Source organism: Asparagus officinalis, chromosome 8 (genome assembly GCF_001876935.1).
Source record: "Asparagus officinalis chromosome 8, Aspof.V1, whole genome shotgun sequence".
Taxonomy (NCBI): Eukaryota; Viridiplantae; Streptophyta; class Magnoliopsida; order Asparagales; family Asparagaceae; genus Asparagus; species Asparagus officinalis.
In genome coordinates, this window is record NC_033801.1 from 127,308,002 (window position 1) to 127,331,439 (window position 23,438).

At 34.8% G+C, this 23,438-nt stretch overlaps 2 protein-coding genes and 1 long non-coding RNA gene across 3 annotated transcripts in view; 2 read left to right on the forward strand and 1 right to left on the reverse strand.

Moving 5' to 3' along the window:
• LOC109820360 (mRNA turnover protein 4 homolog) lies at positions 649–4,260 on the forward strand. The gene is made up of 8 exons (XM_020386486.1): positions 649–837; positions 921–1,086; positions 1,173–1,263; positions 1,340–1,398; positions 2,240–2,300; positions 2,761–2,851; positions 2,965–3,041; positions 3,919–4,260. Exons 1-8 carry the CDS (start codon positions 810–812, stop codon positions 4,033–4,035), a joined length of 690 nt encoding a protein of 229 aa, XP_020242075.1. The 5' UTR covers positions 649–809; the 3' UTR covers positions 4,036–4,260.
• The window catches only part of LOC109822104 (BAG family molecular chaperone regulator 4), a 28,024-nt gene continuing 9,275 nt past the window's right edge, over positions 4,690–23,438 (reverse strand). The window contains exon 4 of the mRNA XM_020388271.1: positions 4,690–5,133. Within this exon, the coding sequence (XP_020243860.1) occupies positions 4,936–5,133 (198 nt within the window). The 3' untranslated portion in view covers positions 4,690–4,935. The remainder of the gene's footprint in view (positions 5,134–23,438) is intronic.
• On the forward strand, positions 19,905–21,541 carry LOC109822105. The gene is made up of 2 exons (XR_002242029.1): positions 19,905–19,945; positions 21,235–21,541. It is a non-coding gene; the product is annotated as an uncharacterized LOC109822105 (long non-coding RNA).

Sequence of the window (23,438 nt, forward strand, 5' to 3'; positions counted from 1 at the left end):
CCGGCTATGTGTACCATAAATTCAACACCGTCCATGTGCATAAATTACGGGCCATTCTGGTTTCGCAGCTACAGTGGGCTGGGAATGAAACCTCAGCCCGGCCCAACTTCCAGCCCGAAATCATCCAACGATCAGAATTCGCTGTACAAATCCGACGGGTGTCCTTCTCCAACGAACGCCCAAGTGGACCCCTGATAAAAAAAACCCAGCATCAAAACAAAACCCGAGGGAACACAAAAAACCCTAGAGAGGAATCAAAGCTCAGCAGCTAGGGGTGGAAGTGAACCAAACATTTAATAAACAGTTTGGTTAATATTCGTCCAGATATTCGGTCATATTCGATCCGATAGTTAATTTAATACTAAATGAATATTTTTCAGTATTCGGCTTAGAAACGAATAGAATTTAACTAAATGTATATTCAATTCGGCTGATTATTAACTATTCGATAACTTTTTATATGTAAATCCTATTAATTAAACTTATTGTAAATATTACCCGTCAAAATTTTTATTACAATTTCTACCCATATATAAATAGACATGTTCAAATGACCTAGGGTTTCACATGTTCTTTGGATCATCAATGAACGGTTCAGATTTATTCCCAACAACTCGTGGCCCAATATAAGTAGCTTTTTAACTCCCCAAGTGACCCATCTCATAAACCCTAGATCTGATCTGAGGCAGCCGAAGTCCCCATCTGTCGACGACCATCTCATAAACCGTAGATCTGAGGCAGCCGAACTCCCAAGTCCTCCCTACCCGCGACGACGCCCACCTCAGCTACAAACCCTTAACCAATCAAAGATGCCCAAATCCAAACGCAACAGAACTGGTAAATTTCTCACCGCTCATTGATTTCTACAATCCCCAAACCATTCCTTTTCGTGTTTTGATCGAATAATTTTGATTTCTCAGTTACGCTCTCCAAGACCAAGAAGAAGGGAAGAGGACATAAAGAAGCAATCTTGGGCGCGATCAAACAAGCAGTGCATGATTACAGCTCTGCATATGTTTTCACTTTCGAGAACATGAGGAATCAAAAGTTTAAGGAGTTTAGAGAGCAGCTCAAGTCTAGTAGCAGGTTGCTGTGGAGAAATTTTTGATGTTTTTTGTCTGATTTTGATGCTATTGATAATGGGTCTGAATCAAAATTGAATATTTTGGCAGGTTTTTTCTTGGGTCGAATAAGGTTATGCAGATCTCGTTGGGTCGGTCTGTGGGCGATGAAGTCAAGCCGGGCTGTCATAAGCTTGCTAAAGTAAATCTTTTGATCATTTATTTGCTAGTGGTATTGTATTTTAGTTGTGTCTGTGCTAATTTGGCATTGGTTTCAGTTTTTGCGAGGTGATTCGGGTCTTTTCTTCACCAATTTGGACAGGGAGGAGGTTCAGAGGTACTTGTAACTTGGTTTCTTAATAACTTTGTGTTCCCTGCTTGTGAGAAAAGAAAAGTAGTAATAATGTGAAAGTGTGTTGCCATGTAAATGAGGGTGGATAAAGAGAAATTTTTGATTAGTTTGACTATCTGTATCATAGACTACTCTGAATTTTTGTTTTCAAAATTAATGGGTATGAGTTGACTCATAGATGCTATCAGTTGAGCAATATCCACACGGTTCTTTGAAGTTCAAGTGTACGCTCTACTAGGGACTAATTTTATGGGGGCTTCTTCTCCAGTTCCCCTAGCATGGAGTTCACCCCACTTGCATAACTTTGTGGATGAGCTTATTGTATTCACTATTCGCCGAGGAAGATATAGGCAGTGGTAAACATGAGTACGCATGAAAATCTTACGTGCGTTCCAATTAGTCTAGCTTTGAATGAGATAGGGACAAGTGCATTTATAGTTGCAAGTTGCATTACTTGAGGATAAGGAGGCGTAAACTACTGTAGGTAGATGAGAGATATTAAGAAATTTTAGGGTGTGATTAAGTATATTGAAATGAATGCTTCATCAAGATGAGACATCCTTCATTGGGATTAATACGTTTTGGGTTTGCTTTAGGGTTAAATTTCTAGAAAGCAATTCTGAATTTTCTTCGTGGCAGACTAGAAAGAAACATTCTTTGTTTAGTGGCTAATTATTTTCCTTCCCTGTTAATCTTCCATCAGTCCCGATTGCATCTGTTTTTTACTTTATAAGTTATATACCCAAGTGCAACTATTATGGAGCTTCTGTGATTATGATTTTAAACATGCTTTTCATAGTTGTTTATCTTTCAATTTTTTTTGCAGGGTTTTTGAAAAATTTGAAGAGCATGACTTTGCAAGAACAGGAAGCACTGCAACAGAAAAGGTACATATAGAAATTGGAACTTTTATAAGTTTTTATTATTTGTATTACTTTTATAATTTGAAGAGCATGACTTTCCAGTAACTTGATCCATACTTTAGTTTGCCATGCTTTTATAGCAACCTGGAGTTTTGTTGTTTCACTAATAAATAAATGCATGTGTGAAAAGAAAGAAAGGCCAATTCGTCATTTCGGTTCTATTGTCTATAATTTGATTCCATGTGATACCTCATGTCTGTCTCAACCTTCCGAGCGCAAGAATTTTCCAGAATTTAAGCTTTCATTCTTAATCTCTCTTATTTGGATTTTGATTCATTTGGCGGAGCATGAAATTACTAAAAAGAATGCATTTATAATGAAGCCTCATCATTATGCAGAAACAATTTAGAAGTCTTTTCTGCAGAGTTATTGCGCTCATTTTGTGTACTTGAGTGCTACATATCCTTGTGTTTGGTTGTTACAGGTAGAGTTAAAGGAGGGTCCTTTGGAACAGTTCACACATGAAATGGAGCCATTTCTTCGGAAACAGGGAATGCCTGTTCGCTTGAACAAAGGTTTTTGGTTTCTCTTATTTTATAGTTCTCATTGAAATCATTTACACTATACTTTTACCGGAAAGTAGATAAACATATGAAATTATTTTCTTTCCTATCTATTCAAAATGCAGGTGTTGTAGAGTTGGTTTCAGACTTTGTAGTTTGTGAAGAAGGAAACCCTATATCTCCAGAAGCATCTCGTATACTGGTATGTATGTATTGATATAGAGGGTGTTTGGGGAGGCTTATTTCTTGGTCAAACTAGCTTTTAAGCTAGCTTTTTCATTTCTACCTATTTGGTAAAATACAAAATAAGTTAGCTTATAAGTCACGTTTTAAAATGTCGATATACCTCAGCTTTTAAAAAACTAACTTATAAACTCACCTAACTAAGTTAGGTTTGACCAAACAAATTACTATACTACCCAAACAATTTTTATGATATTTTGTCATAAAAGCCAAAAGCCACTAAAAGCTGGCATAACTTAGAAGCTTCAAAAAGTAAGCCTTCCCTAACACTCATAATCATGAAATAAACTATTTTCAAGGTTGTAGTTGGATGTTATACATTGTCTATCAAGGAAAACAGAAAAGGGTAAATCTGTGATATTATCTTTTCTTGATTGAGAGTTCTTCAGGGTAATTTTCTTAGAATATCATAAGTTTTCGGAAAAATGTTTTGTTTCATCATCTCTCTTGCAAATTTGATATTTTAATAGTTCTACTTTTGAACAATTAAATGGTTATTCTCAAAAATATGCTTCATTTGTGTGCATTCTATCCTCATTGCTTACCCCTATCTAGTTGTTCGGATCCTTATCTTGCCATAGGTAAAAGTTATAGCTAAATATTCTTACAATATTAGTTAAATGCCGTCTTTTGTTTCTTTGCGCATGATCTGATGAGAAAGTATAATCCATTACAAGTTGTACTGTAATTGAAGAATCACTTTTTTTCACTGAGCTTATGAACTTCTAGTCCTAGTTCATCATTCATCGAACACGTCAAGCCACTTGGCTTAAATTTGCATAGAACAAACTACTTAATGACTCTTGCAATGAAAAGGTTCCTTTTCATGTTTGCAGAGATTACTTGGAATCAAGATGGCTACCTTCAAGCTCCACCTTGTTTGTCGTTGGAGCCCTGATGATTTTGAAGTCTTCAGAGAAGGGTTGGATCTTTCAGATATTGAATCCTCATAGATGCCATCAACTTTTCCATGTTAGATTTTTCAGCAGTTTTTGTGTTTGTGGCTGATCAAAATGTTATGTTGCGATTGGTTGAAGTTATGATTCGTAACCACCTTTTATATGTAAAATTGACTGAGAATTACTCAGCTGAGTTAATTTTGGTGGTACGCTTATTTATTTTCTTGCTGCTGTGAAGATCGAAATTTTGTTTGCTCATATGACATTACATTATTCCGCTGTTGCTCTGTTTTACGTTTGGAATTGGTCTTGGTTACATTATTATGGCAACAATTGTCTCAATGGTATGATGAGTGAAAAATAATAATTTTAGGTTGCTGAAAGAAGCTTATCCACAATAGGGATCCTAATCCAATAAAAACCTGTGAGTTGCATTCATTTGCCCTGTTTGCCTTTTATATGGTAATTTTTATTCTGGCAAAAAAAAATTATACTGATAATCTTATAAAGGTAATATTCAGTGATATAACCACTTACAAATCTTAAAGTGGGAACAAAAGATACTGAAAACCATTTGAATCTCTTGTGCTGCGGACTTAAGCAACTCAGGTTTCATATTAGGTGCTCTGGCACGTATCAAATTATTTGCTGCAGCTATTTAGAACAGTATTATCCTCAACAAACTTTTAGCAGAACTTATGAAAACAGTGAAGTGGAAGATTAACTAACTTAACTCAGAAGAAAACATGTCCAGATACAGAAAACACGGAAACTATTGTCCAAACTGATGAATACATACAATATATATAGAGAGAGGAAATTCATAATCACAACAATTTGTATGAGTAAGCCAATCCTGTTTTCTTTGTAAGGAGCTCTGTTGAAAACAGTGAAGCAAGAAATCTCGCAGACCAAAAGGATAAAAACTTATTCTTGATAATTTAGACACAGGCTTCAGTCGAACTGTTCCCAGTCATTAGTTGCTTGAGTAGATGATGCCATGGGCGGAGGAGCCCTGAGGCTCCCCATCCCAGACTCGAAAGTCTGCCATTGGGTCGTCACAGATACGGATTTGCCGTTGTTGCTGTTCGGATTGGAGTTTCTTGCCTTCAGGGCGTCAAGCTTGTCCTCGAGGCTCTGTATTCGACGAACCTGATAATTTGGAAACGCGGATGCAAAGTCATTGGTTTGGTGAAAGTTGTAAAAGTTAACCTCAGTGTTTCAGTAAAGTACTTGATAAAAGAAAATATAGCTATGTGCCGTAAGAAGAATTATTGAATACTACTAATTTACTATATTTCACACGATAGTTTCACCTAATTACAAGAAGTGCATAGTTATTAGCATCATACTTTTGTGCTTCCATTAAATGTTCATTTTAACACATCTCATTTTTATTCTCTTCTCAAAGCAGAATGAGTTATCTGTATCTCCAAGGAGTGGTGACTATCGAATTTTTCTGTATTGGTGAATCTGCATCTCTAGAGCAGTATGCTAACCCTGATTACTGTCGTTTATTCCAAGGTGGTGTTTCTGTATCCTTAGAGTGATCGTCATCCTATCCTCATTTCCTCATATTTCCCTTCCATCCATCATTCCCATAACATCCAGGTATCACACATATATTATGGCGGAGTAAGTGATTTGGTCAAAAAAACATGAAAATTGTGAGAGTAAGTGATTTGGTTATAAAAGCATAAAAATTGTGAGCTACAATCCACAATAATCGTGATTTAGCTGGAAATGACCAAAATTGAGGGGTTATAGTCCATGAGAAAGAGTTAACTTGGAAGCTCACATAAATATTTCTATGAGAGAAAGCAAAAAATATTTGGCAAAAATCGACAAAATGGTGGGTTATAGTTTATGAGAAATCATGATTTGATTGAAAACGACCAGAATTGTGGGTTCGTGAATTTAAGAGCTCGCATAAATATTTCTATGGAGGAAAGCAAGAAATAATATGGTGAAAAACGACCAAAATTGAAGGTTATAGCCCATGGGAAATCGTGAATTTGGGAGCTCGCATAAATAATCCTAAGCGGAAAAGTAAGAAATAGTTTGGACAAAAATGACCAAAATGGTAGGTGATAGTCCACGGGACATCGGGATTTGACTGAAAAGTTTCAAAATTGTAGGTTTTAATCCACGCGAAATCATGAATTTAGAAGCACACATAAATTATTCAATGTGGGAAAGTAAAATGTGATTTGGCTAAAAACAATGAAAATTGAGGTTACAGTCAACAAAATTTGGGAATTTTGCTGTAAATGCCCAAAATTGTGGGTTATAGTCCATGAGAAATCATGAATTTGAGAGGTCGCAATAATATTTGAACAATAATTTTTCAAGCAGTAAAGCAAGAAGTGATTGACAAAAACTGAGCAAAATTGTGGGTTATAGTCCATGAGAAATCGCGAATTTGGAAGCTTGCATAAGTATTTATATGTGGGAAGTAAGAATTTGTTTGGCCAAAAATGACGAAAATTGTGGGTTATGTATTCCACAAGAAATCATGATTTAGCTAAAAACCACCACAATTGTGGATTATAGTCAACGAGAAATCATGAATTTGGAAGCATGCATAAATATTTCTATGCGAGAAAGCAAGATATATTTTGACCCAAAACGAAGAAAATTATGAGTTAAAACCTACGAGAAATTGTAATTTAGCTGAAACTACCAAAGTCGTGAGTTATAATCCACGAGAAATTGTAAACATAGGAGCTTGTATAAATATTTTTACTCCGGAAAGCAAAAAATAACTTTGCCAAAAATGACCAAAATTGTGGGATAGTCCACGAGAATAGCAAATTTGGCGGTTAGCATTATATTTCCATGCGAAAAAGCAAGAAGTGGTTTGACCAAAAACAACCAAATTTGCGGTTAACAGTCAACAATAAATCGTGAATTTGGGAGCTCGCATAAATATTTCTATGCGGAAGAGTGCAAAGTAATTTGGCCTAAAAGACTAAATATTGTGGGTTAAGTGCACGAGAAATAACGAATTCGAAAGTTCAAACGAATATTTCTTGCGGGAAAACAATAAATATTATGGCAAAAAACTACCAAATTTATTGGTTATGAGAAATTGTGATGCGGCTAAAGAAGAAAATTGTGGGTTATAGTCCACGAGAAATCGTGAATCTGGAAGCATGCATATATATTTGTTTGTGGGAAAGTAGGAATTGATTTAGCCAAAAATGAGGAATTTTTTTTGGTAATAGTACTCTAGAAATTATGATTTAACTATAAAAAATTAAGTTCCAATCCACGAAGTATCGTGCAATTTAAGAGCTCGAATAAACATTTCTACGCAGGACAACACAAAAGTGATTTGGCTAGAAAGACCAAAATTGCATGTTACTATCTGTGAAAAATCATGAATCTGAGAGCTCGAAAAAAATGTCTTCATGAGAAAGCAAGAATAATATTGCCAAAAATGACAAATTTTGTGGGTTATAGTCCACAAGAAATCATGATTTCGCTGAAAACAACCAAAATTTTGGGTCATATTCCGTGATACATCATAAATTTAGGATTATGCATAAATATTTCGGTGTGAAAGCATGACATAACTTGGTGAAAAACGACGAAAATTATGAGTTAAAAGTCCACGAGAAATCGTGATTTAGCTAAACACAACCAAAAACTGTGGGTTATAATCCACGAGAAATCATGAATTTAGGAGCTTGCATAAATGATTCTATTCGAAAAAGCAAGAAATAATTTTGCCAAAAATTGACCAAAATTGAGGGTTACAGTCTACGAGACATCTTGCTTTAGCCAAAAAGGACCAAAATTGTGGGTCATAATCCACGAGAAATTGCAAATTTAGGAGCTAGCATAAATGTTTCAATGTGAATAAGAAGCGACTCAGCCAAAAATGACAAAAAAATATGAGTTATAGCCCAGGAGCAATCATGAATTTTGGGACTCACATAAATATTAATCCACATGAGAGCTCAAAGTGATTTGGCCAGAAAAAACCAAAATTGTCGGTTATAGACCATGAGAAATCATGAATTTAAAAGTTCACATAAATATTTCTCTGTAGGAAAGCAAGAAATAATATTGCCAAAAACAACCAAAGTTGTGAGTAACAGTCCACGAGAAATCATGATTTAGCTGAAAACAACCAAAATTTTGGATTATAGTCCATGAGGAAAAAAAAATTCTATACAAGAAAGCAAGGAAAAAAATATTGCCAAAAGCGGCCAAATTTTTGGGTTATAGTCCACAAGAAATTGTAATTTGGTCAAACACGACCAGAACTGTGGGCTATAATCCATGAAAAAACTTGAATTTAGGTGCTTGCATAAATATTTCTATTTGAAAAGCAAGAAATAAATTTGCCACAAATGACCAAAAATAAGTGTTACAGTCCACGAGAAATTGTGATTTAGCCAAAAAAGATCAATATTGTGGGTTATAGTCCACGAGAAATCGCAAATTTGATGGCTAGCATAAATATTTCCATGCGAAAAAGAAGAAGTTACTTGGCCAAAAACAACAAAAAATGTGGGTTATAGTCCACGAGAAATCGCAAATTTGATGGCTAGCATAAATATTTCCATGCGAAAAAGAAGAAGTTACTTGGCCAAAAACAACAAAAAATGTGAGTTATAGTCCACGAGAAATCATGAATTTGGGAGCTCGCATAAAATATTTATCTACAAGAGAGCAAGTGATTTGGCCAAAAAGACCAAAATTGTCGGTTACAGCCCACAAAAATCGTGAATTTGAGACGTTGCATAAATATTTCTCTGTGGGAAAGCAAGACATAATATTAACAAAAATGACAAAAGTTGAGGGTTATATAGTCCATGAGATATCGTGATTTGGCCAAAAACGACAAAATTATGGGTTATAGTCCACGAGAAATCGTGAATTTGAAAGCTCGCATAAATATTCGTGTTAAAAGTAGAAATTGATTTAGCCAAAAAAAAGGAAAAATTTCGGTAATAGTTCATGGGAAATTGTGAGTTGGATGAAAACAACCAAATTTTTGTGTTATAATCCAAGAGAAATCATGAATTTGGGAGCACACAAATATTTCTATGCAAAGCAAGATATAATTTTCCCAAAAACAACTAAAATAATGGATTAAAATCCATGAGAAAGATGACAACGACCAAAATTTTGGGTAATAGTCCAAAAGAAATCATGAATTTGGAAGCATACATAAATATTTCTATGCAGGAAAGCAAGATACAATTAGGCCAAAAACAATGAAAATAATGGATTGAAGTCCACGAGAAATCATGATTGGACATAAATATCCATGTGGAAAATTCGGATTTGATTTGGCCAAAAAAGATGAAAATTGTGGATTATAATACACGAGAAATCGTGAATTTAGTAGCTCGCATAAATATTTCTATACCGGATAGCAAGAAATAATTTTGCAAAAAATAACCAAAATTAGTGGATATAGTCCCAAGAAAAATCGTGATTCGGTAAAAATGACCAAAGTTGTGGGTTATACTCAACGAGAAATCACGAATTTGGAAACCCGCATAATATTTCCATGCAAAAAAGCAAGAATGTGATTTGGTAAAAAATGATTGAAATTGCAGGTAATTGTGAACTAAAAAACGTGAATTTGGAGGCTCATATATATATCTCTATGCGAGAGAGCGCAACTCATTTGGCTGAAAATAATAAAATTGTCGGTTAAGTCCACAAGAAATAATGAAATTGAGGAAAGCAAGAAATAAAATGGCAAAAAAAACTGCAAAATTTGTGGGTTTAAAGTCCACGAGAAATTGTGAGTTGGCTGAAAATGATAAAAAATGTGGGTTATATAGTCCACGAAATATGTGATTTGGCCAAAAACAACCCAAATTGTGGGTTACGGTCCACAAAAAACAGTGAAGTTTTTAGCACACATAAATATTCCTATGTAGGAAAGCAAGATATAATTTGAGCAAGAATAACAGAAATTATGGATTAAAGTCCATGTGAAATTGTGATTTGGTCGAAAACTACCAAATTTGTGGTTAATAATCCGCGAGAAATAGTGAATTTAAGAGCTCACATAAATATTTCTATGTAGAAAAGCAAGAAATAATTTTTTGCAAAAAATGATTGAAATTGTGGGCATATAAATGTAGGCGTAAAAAATTGCCTATAGGTTTCCGAACACAACTCGAGGTGAAGAGAAGACGAAGAACGTTGTTATATAAGTCAGAGAGCATCATCCGATATAAAGACGAAGCGACGAAAAGACTAAGCAACGAAACGATGAAGCGACGAAACGGCAAGACTCGAATTGCTGTTTCGATTCTGGGACACCACAAGGTGTCTCGGAAGTGTGACACCAAAAAGCCGACGATGCGTTTTTCGATGTTTTCGTCGGGTTTCGTGTGGTCTACCAGCTCCATAACTGCCTTGGGAACATCCTTAAACACGGGAAAGTCGTTGCAAACTAAAAATCAACCAAATCATGATCGGTTATGAATTCTTATCTTCAAACACGACTTCCGAGGCCTATAAATATCCCCCTGGCATCCTTATGCAGGAGGGTTGAGCGGGCTGAGGAGAGACTGACGAATTGAGAGCAGAGACCCACGAATTTCAGAGAGAAAGGCGAGATCTTGGCGAACTTCGTGCATAAAGAAATAGATTCTAAGAGATCTGCAGGCTTTCACGCCTTGAGATCAAACATCGCTTTGATCTCGAGAACAATATTTATTTCACATCACTGAGATATTTACTTCTGTTCTTATTTCCCAGTTGAAACAAGAACACCGAACCTTCTTCACGATCAACCCGGATCTGTGAATCGGTTGTCCACGGGCTAACGAGTCCCCGACATGGGCAAAGATCCCACGCAAGCAGCGATTGATAAACAATCTGTGCGTGTGTTTCTAAGAGATCCTCTTTTTGTTTCTTTTGTAAAGAGAAGTCTTATAAAAAGGCTCACTCTTGTGATTACGTTGTAAGATGATAAACATTGTAATGGAAGCTGCAAAGAAATTGATGTTCGACGCAAACACGCTGACGACCATTGTGGGAGACAACAGTCTCGCTGCCGAGACCGGAGTGCCGCAACAGATCAAAATCTCGTTTGATTCAGCGGTCGAGTACGAGTTTGAGGAGTATCTTTCATTATTCTCCTCAAGATATTTCTGTGCTGAAAAGCAAAAAAAACACTTTTGCTAAAAATGACCAAACTTGAAGGTTCTAGTCCAGAATAAATTGTGAACTGGTAAAAAATGACCAAAATTGTAGATTGTAGTAAACGAAAAATCGTGCTTGGGCTAAAAACAATCAAAATAGTGGGTTATAGTCCACGAGAATTCGTGAAGCTTTGAGCACGCATAAATATATCTATGCAGGAAAGCAAGAGATAATTTGAGCAAGCATGACCAAAATTATAGATCAAAGTCCACGATAAATCGTGATTTGGTTGAAAACGACCAAATTGTACGTTATAGTCCACTAGAAATATTTGAGCACTTGCACAAATATTTCTACATGGAAAAGCAAAAACTAATATGGCCAGAAAGGCAAAAATTATGGTTTTAGTTCACGAGAAATCATAAATCTGAGCGCTTGCACAAATCTCACTACGCTGGAAAGCAAAAAAATAATATGGCCAAAAAGGGCAAAAATTATGATTTATAGTCCATGAGAAAACGTGATTTGGAAGAAAACAACAAAAATTATGCCAATGCAAAAAACAAAAAGTGATTAGGCCAAAAACAATAAAAATCATGGCTTATAATCCATGAGAAATTAGAAAACTGGGAGCTCACATAAACATTTCCAGAGAAAAAGTGATTTGGCTAAAAAAGACCAAAATTATCGGGTATTGTCCACGAGAAATCGTGAATTTGAAAGCTCGCACAAATATTTCTGTGCAGATAAGCAAGAATAAATATCGTCAAAAAGGGACAAAAATTGGGGTATAAGACCATGAGAAATTGTGATTTGGCTGATAACAATAAAGCCTTCAGTTATAGTGCACACAAAGCTCACATAAATATTTATATGTTGGAAAGTAAGAATATATATGGCCAAAAACGACAAAAATTATGGGTTATAGTCCACAAGAAATTATGATTGGGATGAACACCAAAATTTTGGACTATAGTCCAAGAGAAATCGTGGATTTGGGAGCACACATAAATATTTTTATGCGGTAAAACAATATATAATTTGGCTAAAAACAATGAAAGTAATAGATTAAAGTCCACGAGAAATCATGATTTGGCAAAAAACGACCAAAATTGTGGGTTATAATCCACGAGAAAACGTGAATTTAGGAGCTCGCATAAATATTCTTCGCGGGAAAGCAAGAAATAATTTTGCCAAGAATGAACAATATTTGTAGGTTAAGAGTCCACGAGAAATCATGAATTAGGGAGCTTGCATAAATATTTCTACGCCAAAAAGCAAGAAGTGATTTGGCCAAACACGATCAAAATTGCATGTACTAATCCACAAGAAATCATAAATTTGAGAGCTCGCATAAATATTTCTATGCTAGAGCACGAAGTTATTTGGCCAAAAAGGCTAACTTTGTCGATGAAATCCATGAGAAATGAATTTGACAGCTCAAACAAATATTTCTATGCGGGAAAGCAAGAAATAACATGGCCAAGTACTGCCAAACTTGCGCGTTAAAGTCCATGAAAAATTATAATTCGTCCTGAAATGATCAAAATTATAGGTTATAGTCCACGAGAAATCGTAAATTTGGAAGCTCACATATAAATATTTATGTGGGAAAGAAAAGAATTGATTTGGCCAACGACGACGAATATTATGGGTAATAGTTCACAGAAAGTTGTGATTTGGCTAAAAACAACAAAAATTGTGGGTTATACTCCAAGAGAAAACGAGAATTCGGAGTATACGTAAATATTTCTATGCGGGAAAGCAATATATAATTTGGCCAAAAACAACGAAAATTATGGATCAAAGTCCACGACAAATTGTTAATTGGCTGAAACGACCAAATTTTAAAGTTATAATCCACGAGAAATCATGCATGTAAGAGCTCGCATAGATATATCTATGCAGGAAGGCAAGAAATAATTTCGCCAAAAATGACGAAAATTATAGTTATGGTCCACGAGAAATTGTGATTTAGCAAAACCCACTAACATTTTGGTTTATAGCCATGAGACATCATAAACTTGGTGCTTGAACAAATATTTCTACATGAGAAAGCAAAAAATAATATGGCCAAAAGAAAAAAAAATTATGGTTAGTCCATAAAAAATCGTGGATTGGTCAAAAACAAACAAAATTACGGATTACAGTCCACGAGAAATAGTGAACTTAGGAGCTCGCATAAGTATTTATATGTGAGAAATATTTATATGTGAGAAAGTAAGAAATGGTTCAAACAAAATTGACCAAAAATTGTGAATTTTTTATATTCAACGGATAATCGTGATTTGACTAAAAACAATCAAAATTGCAGGTTACAGTCCGCGAGATATCTTGAATTTGGAAGCATGCATGAATATTTCTATGCGAAAAAGCTAGAAATAATTTGGCGAAAAATGATGAAAATTATGAGCTGAAATCTACAAAAAAAATCATTGTTTGGCTCAACACGATCAAAGCTGTGGGTTATATAATCCATAAGAAATCGCAAATTTAGGAGATTGCATCAAAAAAGAAAGAAATAATTTTTGCCTAAAATGACCAAAATTGTTGGTTACAATATATGAGAAATCATGATTTAGCAAAAAATGACAAGTCCACGAGAAATCGTGAATTTGGCGGCTAGCATAAATATTTTCATGTAGAAAAGCATGCAGTGATTTGGCCAAAAACGATAAAAATTGTGGGTTATAAAATCCACGAGAAATCATGAATTTAGGTTTTCCCAAAAATATTTTCTATGCAGGAGAGCACGAAGTGATGTGGCCAAAAAAGATCAAAATGGTCGATTATAGTTTTGGAGAAATACTAAATTTGAGAGCTCGCGCAAAAAATTTTATGCGGGAAAGGAAGAAATAACATGACCAAAAACTGCAAACATTGTAGATTACATAGTCCATGAGAAATCTTGATTTTGCTAAAAACAACCAAATTTGTGGTTAAGTCCATGAGAAATCGTGACTTTAGAAGCTTGCATAAATACGTAAATGTGGAAAAGAATTGATTTGGCTAAAAAAGGCGAAAATTGTGGAATTGATTTGGCTAAAAAACGAAAATTGTTTGTTATAATCCATCAGAAACTGCGATTTTGATGAAAACAACCAAAATTTTGGGTTATAGTCCAAGAGAAATAAGGAACTTGGGAGCACTAAAAAATTTGTAGGAAAGCAAGATAAAAATTGGCAAAAAAACAACGAAAATTATGGGATAAAATCCACAAGAAATCGTGATTTGGCCGAAAATGACAAAAGTCGTGGGTTATAAGTCAACAAGAAATCATGAACTCAGGAGCTCACATAAATATTTTTGTGTGGGAAAGCAAGAAATACTATTACAAAAAATGACCAAAATTTGTGGGTTACAATTCATGAGAAATTGTGAATTTTGGAACTAGCACAAATATTTCAATTTAGAAAAGCAAAAAGTGATTTGGTAAAAAACAACAGTTCACTAGAAATCATAAATTGTTAATTTGAGAGCTCACACAAATATTTTTACACGGGAATTCAAGATATAATATACAGCCAAAAACTACCAAATTGTGGGTAAAAGTTCAAGAGAAATTGTGATTTAGCTGATAATGATTAAAATTGTGGGTTAAATAGTCCACAAAAAATGTGAAGCTGGAAGTTCAGATAAGTATGTATAGATGGGAAAGTAAAGAATTGATTTGGTGGCTAAAAACAACAAAATTAGTAGGTTATACAATCCACGAGAAATCTTGAAGTTAATGAGAACACATAAATATTCCTCCGTTGGGAAGCAATATATAATTTGACCAAAAACGATGAAAATTATAGATTAAAGTCCATGAAAAATCGTGATTTAGCCGAAAATGACAAAAATTACGGTTTATAGTCCAAAAAAATGTGAATTGGTATGTTGGAAAATAAGAATATATTTGGCCAAAAACAATAAAAATTGTGGATTATAGTCCACGAGAAATAGTGATTTGGATGAAAACAACTAAAATTTTGGGTTAGTCAAAAAGACATCATGAATTTGAAGGCACACATAAATATTTCTATGCAAGAAAGCAAGATATAATTTGGCCAAAAATGACGTAAATAACGGATTTTAAATCCACAAGAAATCATGATTTGGCCTAAAACAACCAAAATTGTGGATAATAATCCATGAGAAATCATGAATTTAGGAGCTCTCATAAATATTTCTATGCGGAAAAACAAAATAAACTACTTTTGCCAAAAACAACCAAAATAGGAGGTCATAGCCCATGAACACTCGTGATTTGGTCAAAACGACCAAAATGGTGGGTTATATAGTCCATGAGAAATCACAGGAGCTCACATAAATATCTCCATGCAAAAAACAAGTGATTTGGCCAAAAACGACAAAAAGTGCAAGTAGACAAGGACAAAACGTGAATTTTGGAGCTCGCATAAATGTTTCTATGCCGGAGAGCATGAAGTTATCTAGCCAAAAAGACTAAAATTGTCCGTTAGGTCCACGAGAAATAATGAATTTGAGAGCCCACACAAATCTTTCTATGTAGGAAAGTAAAAAATATTATGGCTAACTACAAAAATTGTCGTTTAATGTCCATGAGAAATTGTGAGTCAGTCGAAAACGATAAAAAATATGGGTTATAGCCTATGAGAGATCGTGAAGCTCACATAAATATTTATGTGATAAAGTAAAGAATTGATTTGGCCTACAACGACGAAAATCGTGGGTTATAGTCAACAAAAAAGTACGATTTGGTTAAAAACAATAAAAATTGTGGGTTATAGTTGACAAGAAATCATGAAGTTTTGAGCGCACACAAATACTTATATGCAAGAAAGCAAAATTTGTGGGTTATAGTTTGAGCAAGAATGACAGAAATTATTGATTAAAGTCGACAAGAAATCATAATCTGGCCGAAAACGACTAAAATTGTAGTTTATAATCCACTAGAAATCATGAATTTAGGAGCTTGCATAGATATTTCTATACGGGAAAACAAGAAATTTTTTGCAAAATACAATGGAAATTGTGGGTATAGTCCACGATAAATTGTGATTTGGCCAAAAACGACTAATATTGTGGGTTAAGTCCACAAGAACTCATGAATTTGAGCATTTGCACAAATATTTCTACCATGGAAAGCAATAAATAATGACCAAAAACAACAAAAATTGTGGGTTATAATCCATGAAAAGTCATGAATTTGAGCGTTTGCACAAATATTTCTAGGCTAGAAAGCAAAAAATAGTATGGCCGGCAAAAATTGTGGGCTATAGTCCACGAGAAATCATAAGTTGACTGAAAGCAACGAAAATTATGGGTTACAATAAACGTGAAGTGAATATGGGAGCTCGCATAAGTATTCATATGTGAGAAAGTAAATTGATTTAGTATAAAACGACCAAAAGTGTAGAATATAGTCAACGTATAATCGTAAATTTGGGAGCTAGCATAAATATTTCAATGCAGAACACAAAAAGTGATTTCGCCTAAAACAACCAAAAGTGTGGGCAGTCCATGATAAGTTAATGTACTTAGGAGCTCCCATAAATATTTCTATGTAAGTGCACAAAGTGCTTTGGCTAAAAGACCAAAAGTGTCGGGTGTTATCCATGAGAAGTTGTGAATTTGAGAGCTCATACAATTATTTTTATGCAGGAAAGCAAGAAATAATATGGCTAAAAATTACCAAATTGTGGGTTAAAGTTCATGAGAAATTGTGATTTGGGTAAAAACGATCAAAATTGTGGACTAGTCCACAAGTACCGTGAATTTGGAAGTTCGAATAAATATTTATACATGGGAATGTAAAGAATTGATTTGGCCGATGACGATGAAAATTGTGGGTTATAGTACACGAAAAATCGTGATTTGGCTAAAAGCAACTAATATCGTGGGTTATTGTCCATGAGAAATCGGGAAGTCATGAGCACGCAAAAATATTTCTATGAAAGCAATATATAATTTGACCAAAACGACAGAAAATTATGGATTGAAGTCCATGAGAAATGTGATTTAGCCAAAAATGACAAAAATTATGGTTTATAGTCCACAAAAATCATGAACATGTATGTTGGAAAAGAAGAATATATGCGGCCAAAAATGACGAAAATTGCAAGTTAAAGTACACGAGAAATTGTGATTTGGAGAATCAAAATTTTGAGTTATAGTCCAAATGAAATTGTAATTTTAGAAGCACACATAAATGTTTTTGTGTGCTGGAAAGCAAGATATAATTTGGCTTAGAACGACAAAAATAATGGATGAAGTTCATAAGAAATCCTGATTTGGCTGAAAACGACCAAAATTGTGGGTTATCATCCAAGAGAAATGATGAATATAGGAGCCAGCAAAAATTTTTCTGTGTGGAAAACCAAAAAACATACTTCTACCAAAAAGACCAAAATTGGAGGTTATAGTCAACGAAAAATCGTGATTTGGTCAAAAAGCACAAAATTTGTGGGTATAGTACACGAAAAATCATGATATGGCCAAGACTTCGTGAAGTTTTGAGTGGGCATAAATATATGTGCGGGAAAGCAAGATATAATTTGAACAAAAATGACAAAAATTATGGATTAAAGTCCACAAGAAATCATGATTTGGTTGAAAACGACCAAAATTGTTTATAATCCACGAGAAATCGTAAATTTAGGAGCTTGCATAAATACTTCTACGTGGGAAAGTAAAAAATAATTTTGCAAAAACTGATAGCAATTGTGGGTGTAGTCCACGAGAAATTGTGGATTGGCCAAAAACGACTAAAATTGTGGGTTATAGTCCAACGAGTAATCATGAAGTTGAGCGCTTGCACAAATATTCTACGCTGGAAAGCAAAAACTAATATGGCCAAAAAGGCAAAAAAGTGGGCTTTAGCCCACGAGAAATCATGAATTTGAGTGCTTCCGCAAATATCTCTATGTTGAAAAGCAAAAAATAATATGGCCAAAAATGGCAAAAATTGTGGCCTAGCCCTTGAGAAATCATGAGTTGGCTGAAAACAAGGAAAATTATGTCAATGCAGAAAACAAAAAGTGATTTGCCGAAAACGACAAAAATTATGGGTTATAGTCTACAAGAAATCAGGAAATTGGGAGCTCGCATAAATAAATATTTCAATGCGGACGAGAACAATGTGCTTTGGCGAAAAAGACCAAAATTATCGGGTATTGCCTATGAGAAATTAGTAATTTGAGAGCTCGCACAAATATTTCTATGTCGGAAAGCCAGATAAATATTTGCCAAAAGGGCCAAAATTGGGGGTCATAGTCCATAGTCCTTGAGAAATCATGTTTCGGGAGAAGAAGAATAAAATTGTCGGTTATAATGCACGACAAATCATGAACTTGGGGGCTTACATAAATATTTATATGTCGAAGAAGAATATATTGTCCAAAAACGACGAGAATTGTGGGTTGTAGTCCATGAAACGTCGTGATTTTGATAAAAATAACTAAAATTTTGGGTTATAGTCCAACACAAATAGTGAATTTGGGAGCACGTATAAATACTTTTATGCGAGAAAGCAAGTTATAATTTGGACAAAAACAATGAAAATAATGGACTAGAATCCACAAGAAATCGTGAATTTAGGAGCTCGCATCAATATTTCTATATGAGGGCAAGAAATAAATTTGTCAAAAACGACCAATAGTGTCGGTTATACTCCACGAGAAATCACGAAAATAGAAGCTCGTATAAATATTTCTCTATGCGAAAAGGCAAGAAGTGATTTGGCCAAAAACGACAAAAACTGTAAGTAATAAGCAACGAAAAATCATGAATTTGGGAGCTCGCATAATTATTCCTATGCAGGAGAGCACAAAGTTATTTGGCCAAAAAGACTAAAATTATCGGTGAAGTCCACGAGAAACAATGAATTTGAGAGCTCAGACAAATATTTCTATGCGGGGAAGAAAGAACTTATATGTCCAAAAATTGCCAAATTGTGGGTCAAGGTCCATGAGAAATTATAATTTGGGAAAAATGATCAAAATTATGGGTCATAGACCACGAAGAATCGTGAATTTGGAAGCTCACTTAAAATTTTGTGGAAAAGTAAAGAATTGATTTAGCCAATAACGACGAAAAATGTGGGTAGTATCATTCACAAAAATAGTGATTTGGCTAAAAACTACAAAACTTGTGGGTTATAGTCCAAGAGGAATTTAGGAGCACGCATAAACATTTAATGCGGGAAAGCAAGATATAATTTAGCCAAAAACAACAAAAAATATGGATTAAAAATCCACGATGAATTGTGATTTGTTTTCAACTAAAATTGTGGGTTATAATCCACTAGAAATCATGAATTTAAAAGTAGGGCTGGCAATGGTACACAATTCCATTCCAACCAATTCATGTACCAACCGTACCAAATACGTTGGTATACCATCAAATCGGTATATGGTACATGGTACAGTATACCGTACCAGCTTTAAAATATGGTACGGTAGGTGGTACATATTTTCCTCTACCATGGTATACCGTACCTACCAACTTATATTATATTAAATTATTATATATAATATATATATATATATCCTTAAATCTCAACCATAGATTTAGGGAAGATAAATCAACAACCATCAATTTTTTACCCTAACCTAATCTCTCTCAGCCTCCCACTCTCAGTCTCAGTTCGCCTCCCCAAAACTTCCCCCAATTCTCTCCCCAAAAATCCTCTCCCCAAAACTTCCCAAATTCCTCAAATCCTCTCCCACCTTCCACGATTTCAGCCCATATCACCGCCCGACACCGACGTTCCGTACACCACCAAGCTCGCCCCTCGTCCGTCGGCCGAACGCGCCACGCCGCCACGACAACCGTCGAGCTCCTCCTCCACCGTCGAGCTCCTCCTCCTCCACCGGTATAGTTAAACTCAATTTTTGCTCCACTAAATTAGTTTAGGTGCATGGAATTGTTAAACATGTCCTTACTTCATTAAATAGGATTCATGAATGTTTATGGAGAGAACAAGGAGCACAGTCGCACTTGCACAGATACGAAGCTCGTTCACACACCTGCTCATGAAAAAAAAATATAAAGACCAACAAATTATAGAAATGTAAAACGCCATCAAACAACTGTATATGTATTTTATTCTTCTGCTGGTTTCCTTTAGTTTCCACAAGCAATTTTTTTGGGTGAAAGGACTAAATAAGTAAATATTGACTTGGGCTTGTAATTTTGGGTGAAACTGTGAGAGCACAAAAAGAAGAGATCTCGGTTTTCTTTAGAGATATTGGTTTTCTTTAGTTTCTTTCCACGGACCACGACATTGTCAATTTTATTCATCTGCTTGTAATTGGATTGACTTGGGCTTGTAATTGTAATTGTTGATTTTCTTTACGTTGTTTGGTTTATTTTTATTTTTATTTTTGAATTAACTGTGATATATGTAAATGAAAGAGGGTAGAGATAAAGAAGCAAATGAAATCTACTAAGGAAAAACTTTGATACTTTGTGAACTGGGTCATATATGTAGAGAAAAGAAGTCTAGCTATCTGATATAAAAAAAAATACATAAACAATATCATTCATAGCTAACAAACATGCGATAATATGGGAAAAGTACATTCTTAGCTATTAACAACCTTTGAAAATAAACAAAATACATGGAGCTGTCATCATTTGCATGTAGTGTTGCTGCTAATCTAAACATTATCTGAGAACACGTGTCTTTTCAAAGTTCATTAGGAACAATTGAGCTGTCATCTTTTGCATGTGCTCTTTGATATATGAAAATGGATTTTAGTGAAATGAATTGTTGACTCGTATCTGTTATTTACTTGATTGTATAAATGGTTGTATACATGATGGCTTTACTATTTTGCTTTCCCTTTCAGATAGGCGCAGGTGACATTCACCGGATGGCATTTACCATTGAACTTGCTATGGAATGATGTTTTAATTGTGACTTTGACACTATTTGCCTATATCGTTGATACAGATAGTTGATTGGCTAGAATTCCATTATAACATAAATCAAGATCTTGAACCATAACATTAGGGTCCTCACAATATGTAATTGTAATGCCATTAGCAGTAGGGATGATGACGATGCACTTCAGCTACAAAACTTGGTGTTTTAGTTTGCGCTATATTGTTTTTTGACTTGTTATTGGATTTAATTATGTATTTATGTTATTGTTGTAGAGAATGCTTTTACACAAAACTTGGAGGCAGTAAGGGGCGGCCCAAGTAGCAATAGCTCTGTTCAAACAACTGCTTAGGCATCAAGCGTTCGGGGTTTATGGCCTAGCACTATCACCGCCTACAACATGTCAACATGTCCCGCTTTTAGACCTATCATTTCTTTTTTTTCAATTGTTTTATGAATTTGTTAGTACTTTGGCAGTTTGACTATTTGGACTTTGGCATGTTCAATTTATGACTTCGTATTCGGTAATTTGGTTGAATTTGTATAACACTTTGGAGTTTGGATTTTTGTTGTTATTTGTTATTAGTTTCTTATTTATTTCGCAACAATGAATTACTGAATTAGACAATTAGTAAGACAGGTTTGGACTTTGGCAGCAGGAGAATTATGATCTTTTTAACTTTTTGTAATAGTGTTGTTGAGCTGGGCCTTTAAATTTTTGGGCCATATATATCTTGATAGAAGTCTATTACCAACCGTACCAACCGAGTACCAACCGTACCAAGTAGTTGGTATACCAACATTATTGGTTGGTAGAAATGGTGACTTTTTCCTACCAATTATATATTGGTTGGTACATGGTATTAGGAAAATATAATTGGTATACCTACCAATCCAGCCCTATTTAAAAGTTCGCATAAATATTTCTATGCGGGCAAGCAATCAGTTACAAAAGGCGCTAGGCGGACTAAGTGTTTGAGCCAGCGCCTACACGCCTAGGCGTTTGGCTATTTTTTAAATTATTTAATTATAATAATTGATAAAAATATGTATTAAATTCATATAAATTTGCCAAAAAAAGAAAAAAAATATAGCAATCGTAGATTCACAATAAACCATGCATATTTAAATACTAAATAGCCAAAATAATAATCGATAAGGCTATAGAAAGCGCAAGGGGGCCAAGGCGTTGAACTCGACGGTTAGAGCCTAGGAGGGTTTCTTTTTTATTTTTTAATTACAACAATTGATAGTAAATGTCAATGTTATAGATAGCTTAGAGGACTGGTGTCTCGGAGGATTTCTTTCTTCATTTCAGTGGTCGAGGAGGTTTTGCTGAAGGTTGGAGAAGGCAGTGGATGTGTTCATATTTGGAGGTTAAAGGAGTTTGGAGGAAGATGGAGGACGTGGAGGTTATTACACAAAAAATCACGATTAAGGCCTCAATGATGCAGTCCACGTAAGCCGACAATGCTCCCTAAACACTCCCAAAACCTAGGTGGGCAACCTAGGTACCGCCCAGGCGTTAAGCGCTAATTAGACGGCCTAGGTACCGCCTAGACCTAGGCGCATGCCTAGGCGGACTAGACGGAAGCTTTTTAAAATAATGCAAGCAAGAAATAATTTTGCCAAAAACGATCGAAAATTGTGGGTATAGTTCATGAGAAATTGTGATTTGGCCAAAACGACTAAAATTGTGGGTTATAGGTTATGAGAAATCATGATTTTGAGAGCTTGCATAAATATTTCTATGCGAAAAAGCAAAAAATAATATGGCCAAAAACAGAAGAAAAAAAATTTATGGTATGACAAATTGTGAGTTGGTCAAAATAAACAAAGTTGTGGTTGTCCAGACGTAAGTTTAGGAGTTAGCATAATTATTTATACGTGAGGAAGTAAGAATTGGTTTAGCAAAAAACGACCAAAATTGTGGGTTATAGTTAATGCGTAATCGTGATTTAGCTGAAAACAACCAAAATTGTAGGTTATAGTCCACATGAAATCGTGAATTTGAAAGCATGCATAATTATTTCTATGCGAGAAAGCAAGAAATAATTTGGCTAAAAACAATGAAAATTATGAGTTAAGTCTCCGGAAAACTGCTATTTGGCAGAGCACGACCAAAACTATGGTTATAATCCACAAGAAATCATGAATTTAGGAGTTTACATAAATATTTCTTTATTCGAAAAAGAGAAATATTTTTTGAATAAAATGACCAAAATTGTGGTTTACAGTTGTAGATGGTCAAAATAAACTAGCTCCCCTAGACCAATACTCAGTACAGATAATACAAATCTAATACTTGAGCCTAACATGAGCTCAAAAAGTAAACGTCCATCCGCTCAACATTTCAGATGGGCCCAAATAGGAGCCACGGCGAAGCTCGCCCAAGTCACAACGAAGCTTGCCCAAATCACCATGAAAACTCGCTCTGAAGACCAGGTCAAAGTGAAGCTTCAAGCAAAGTTCATCCAGA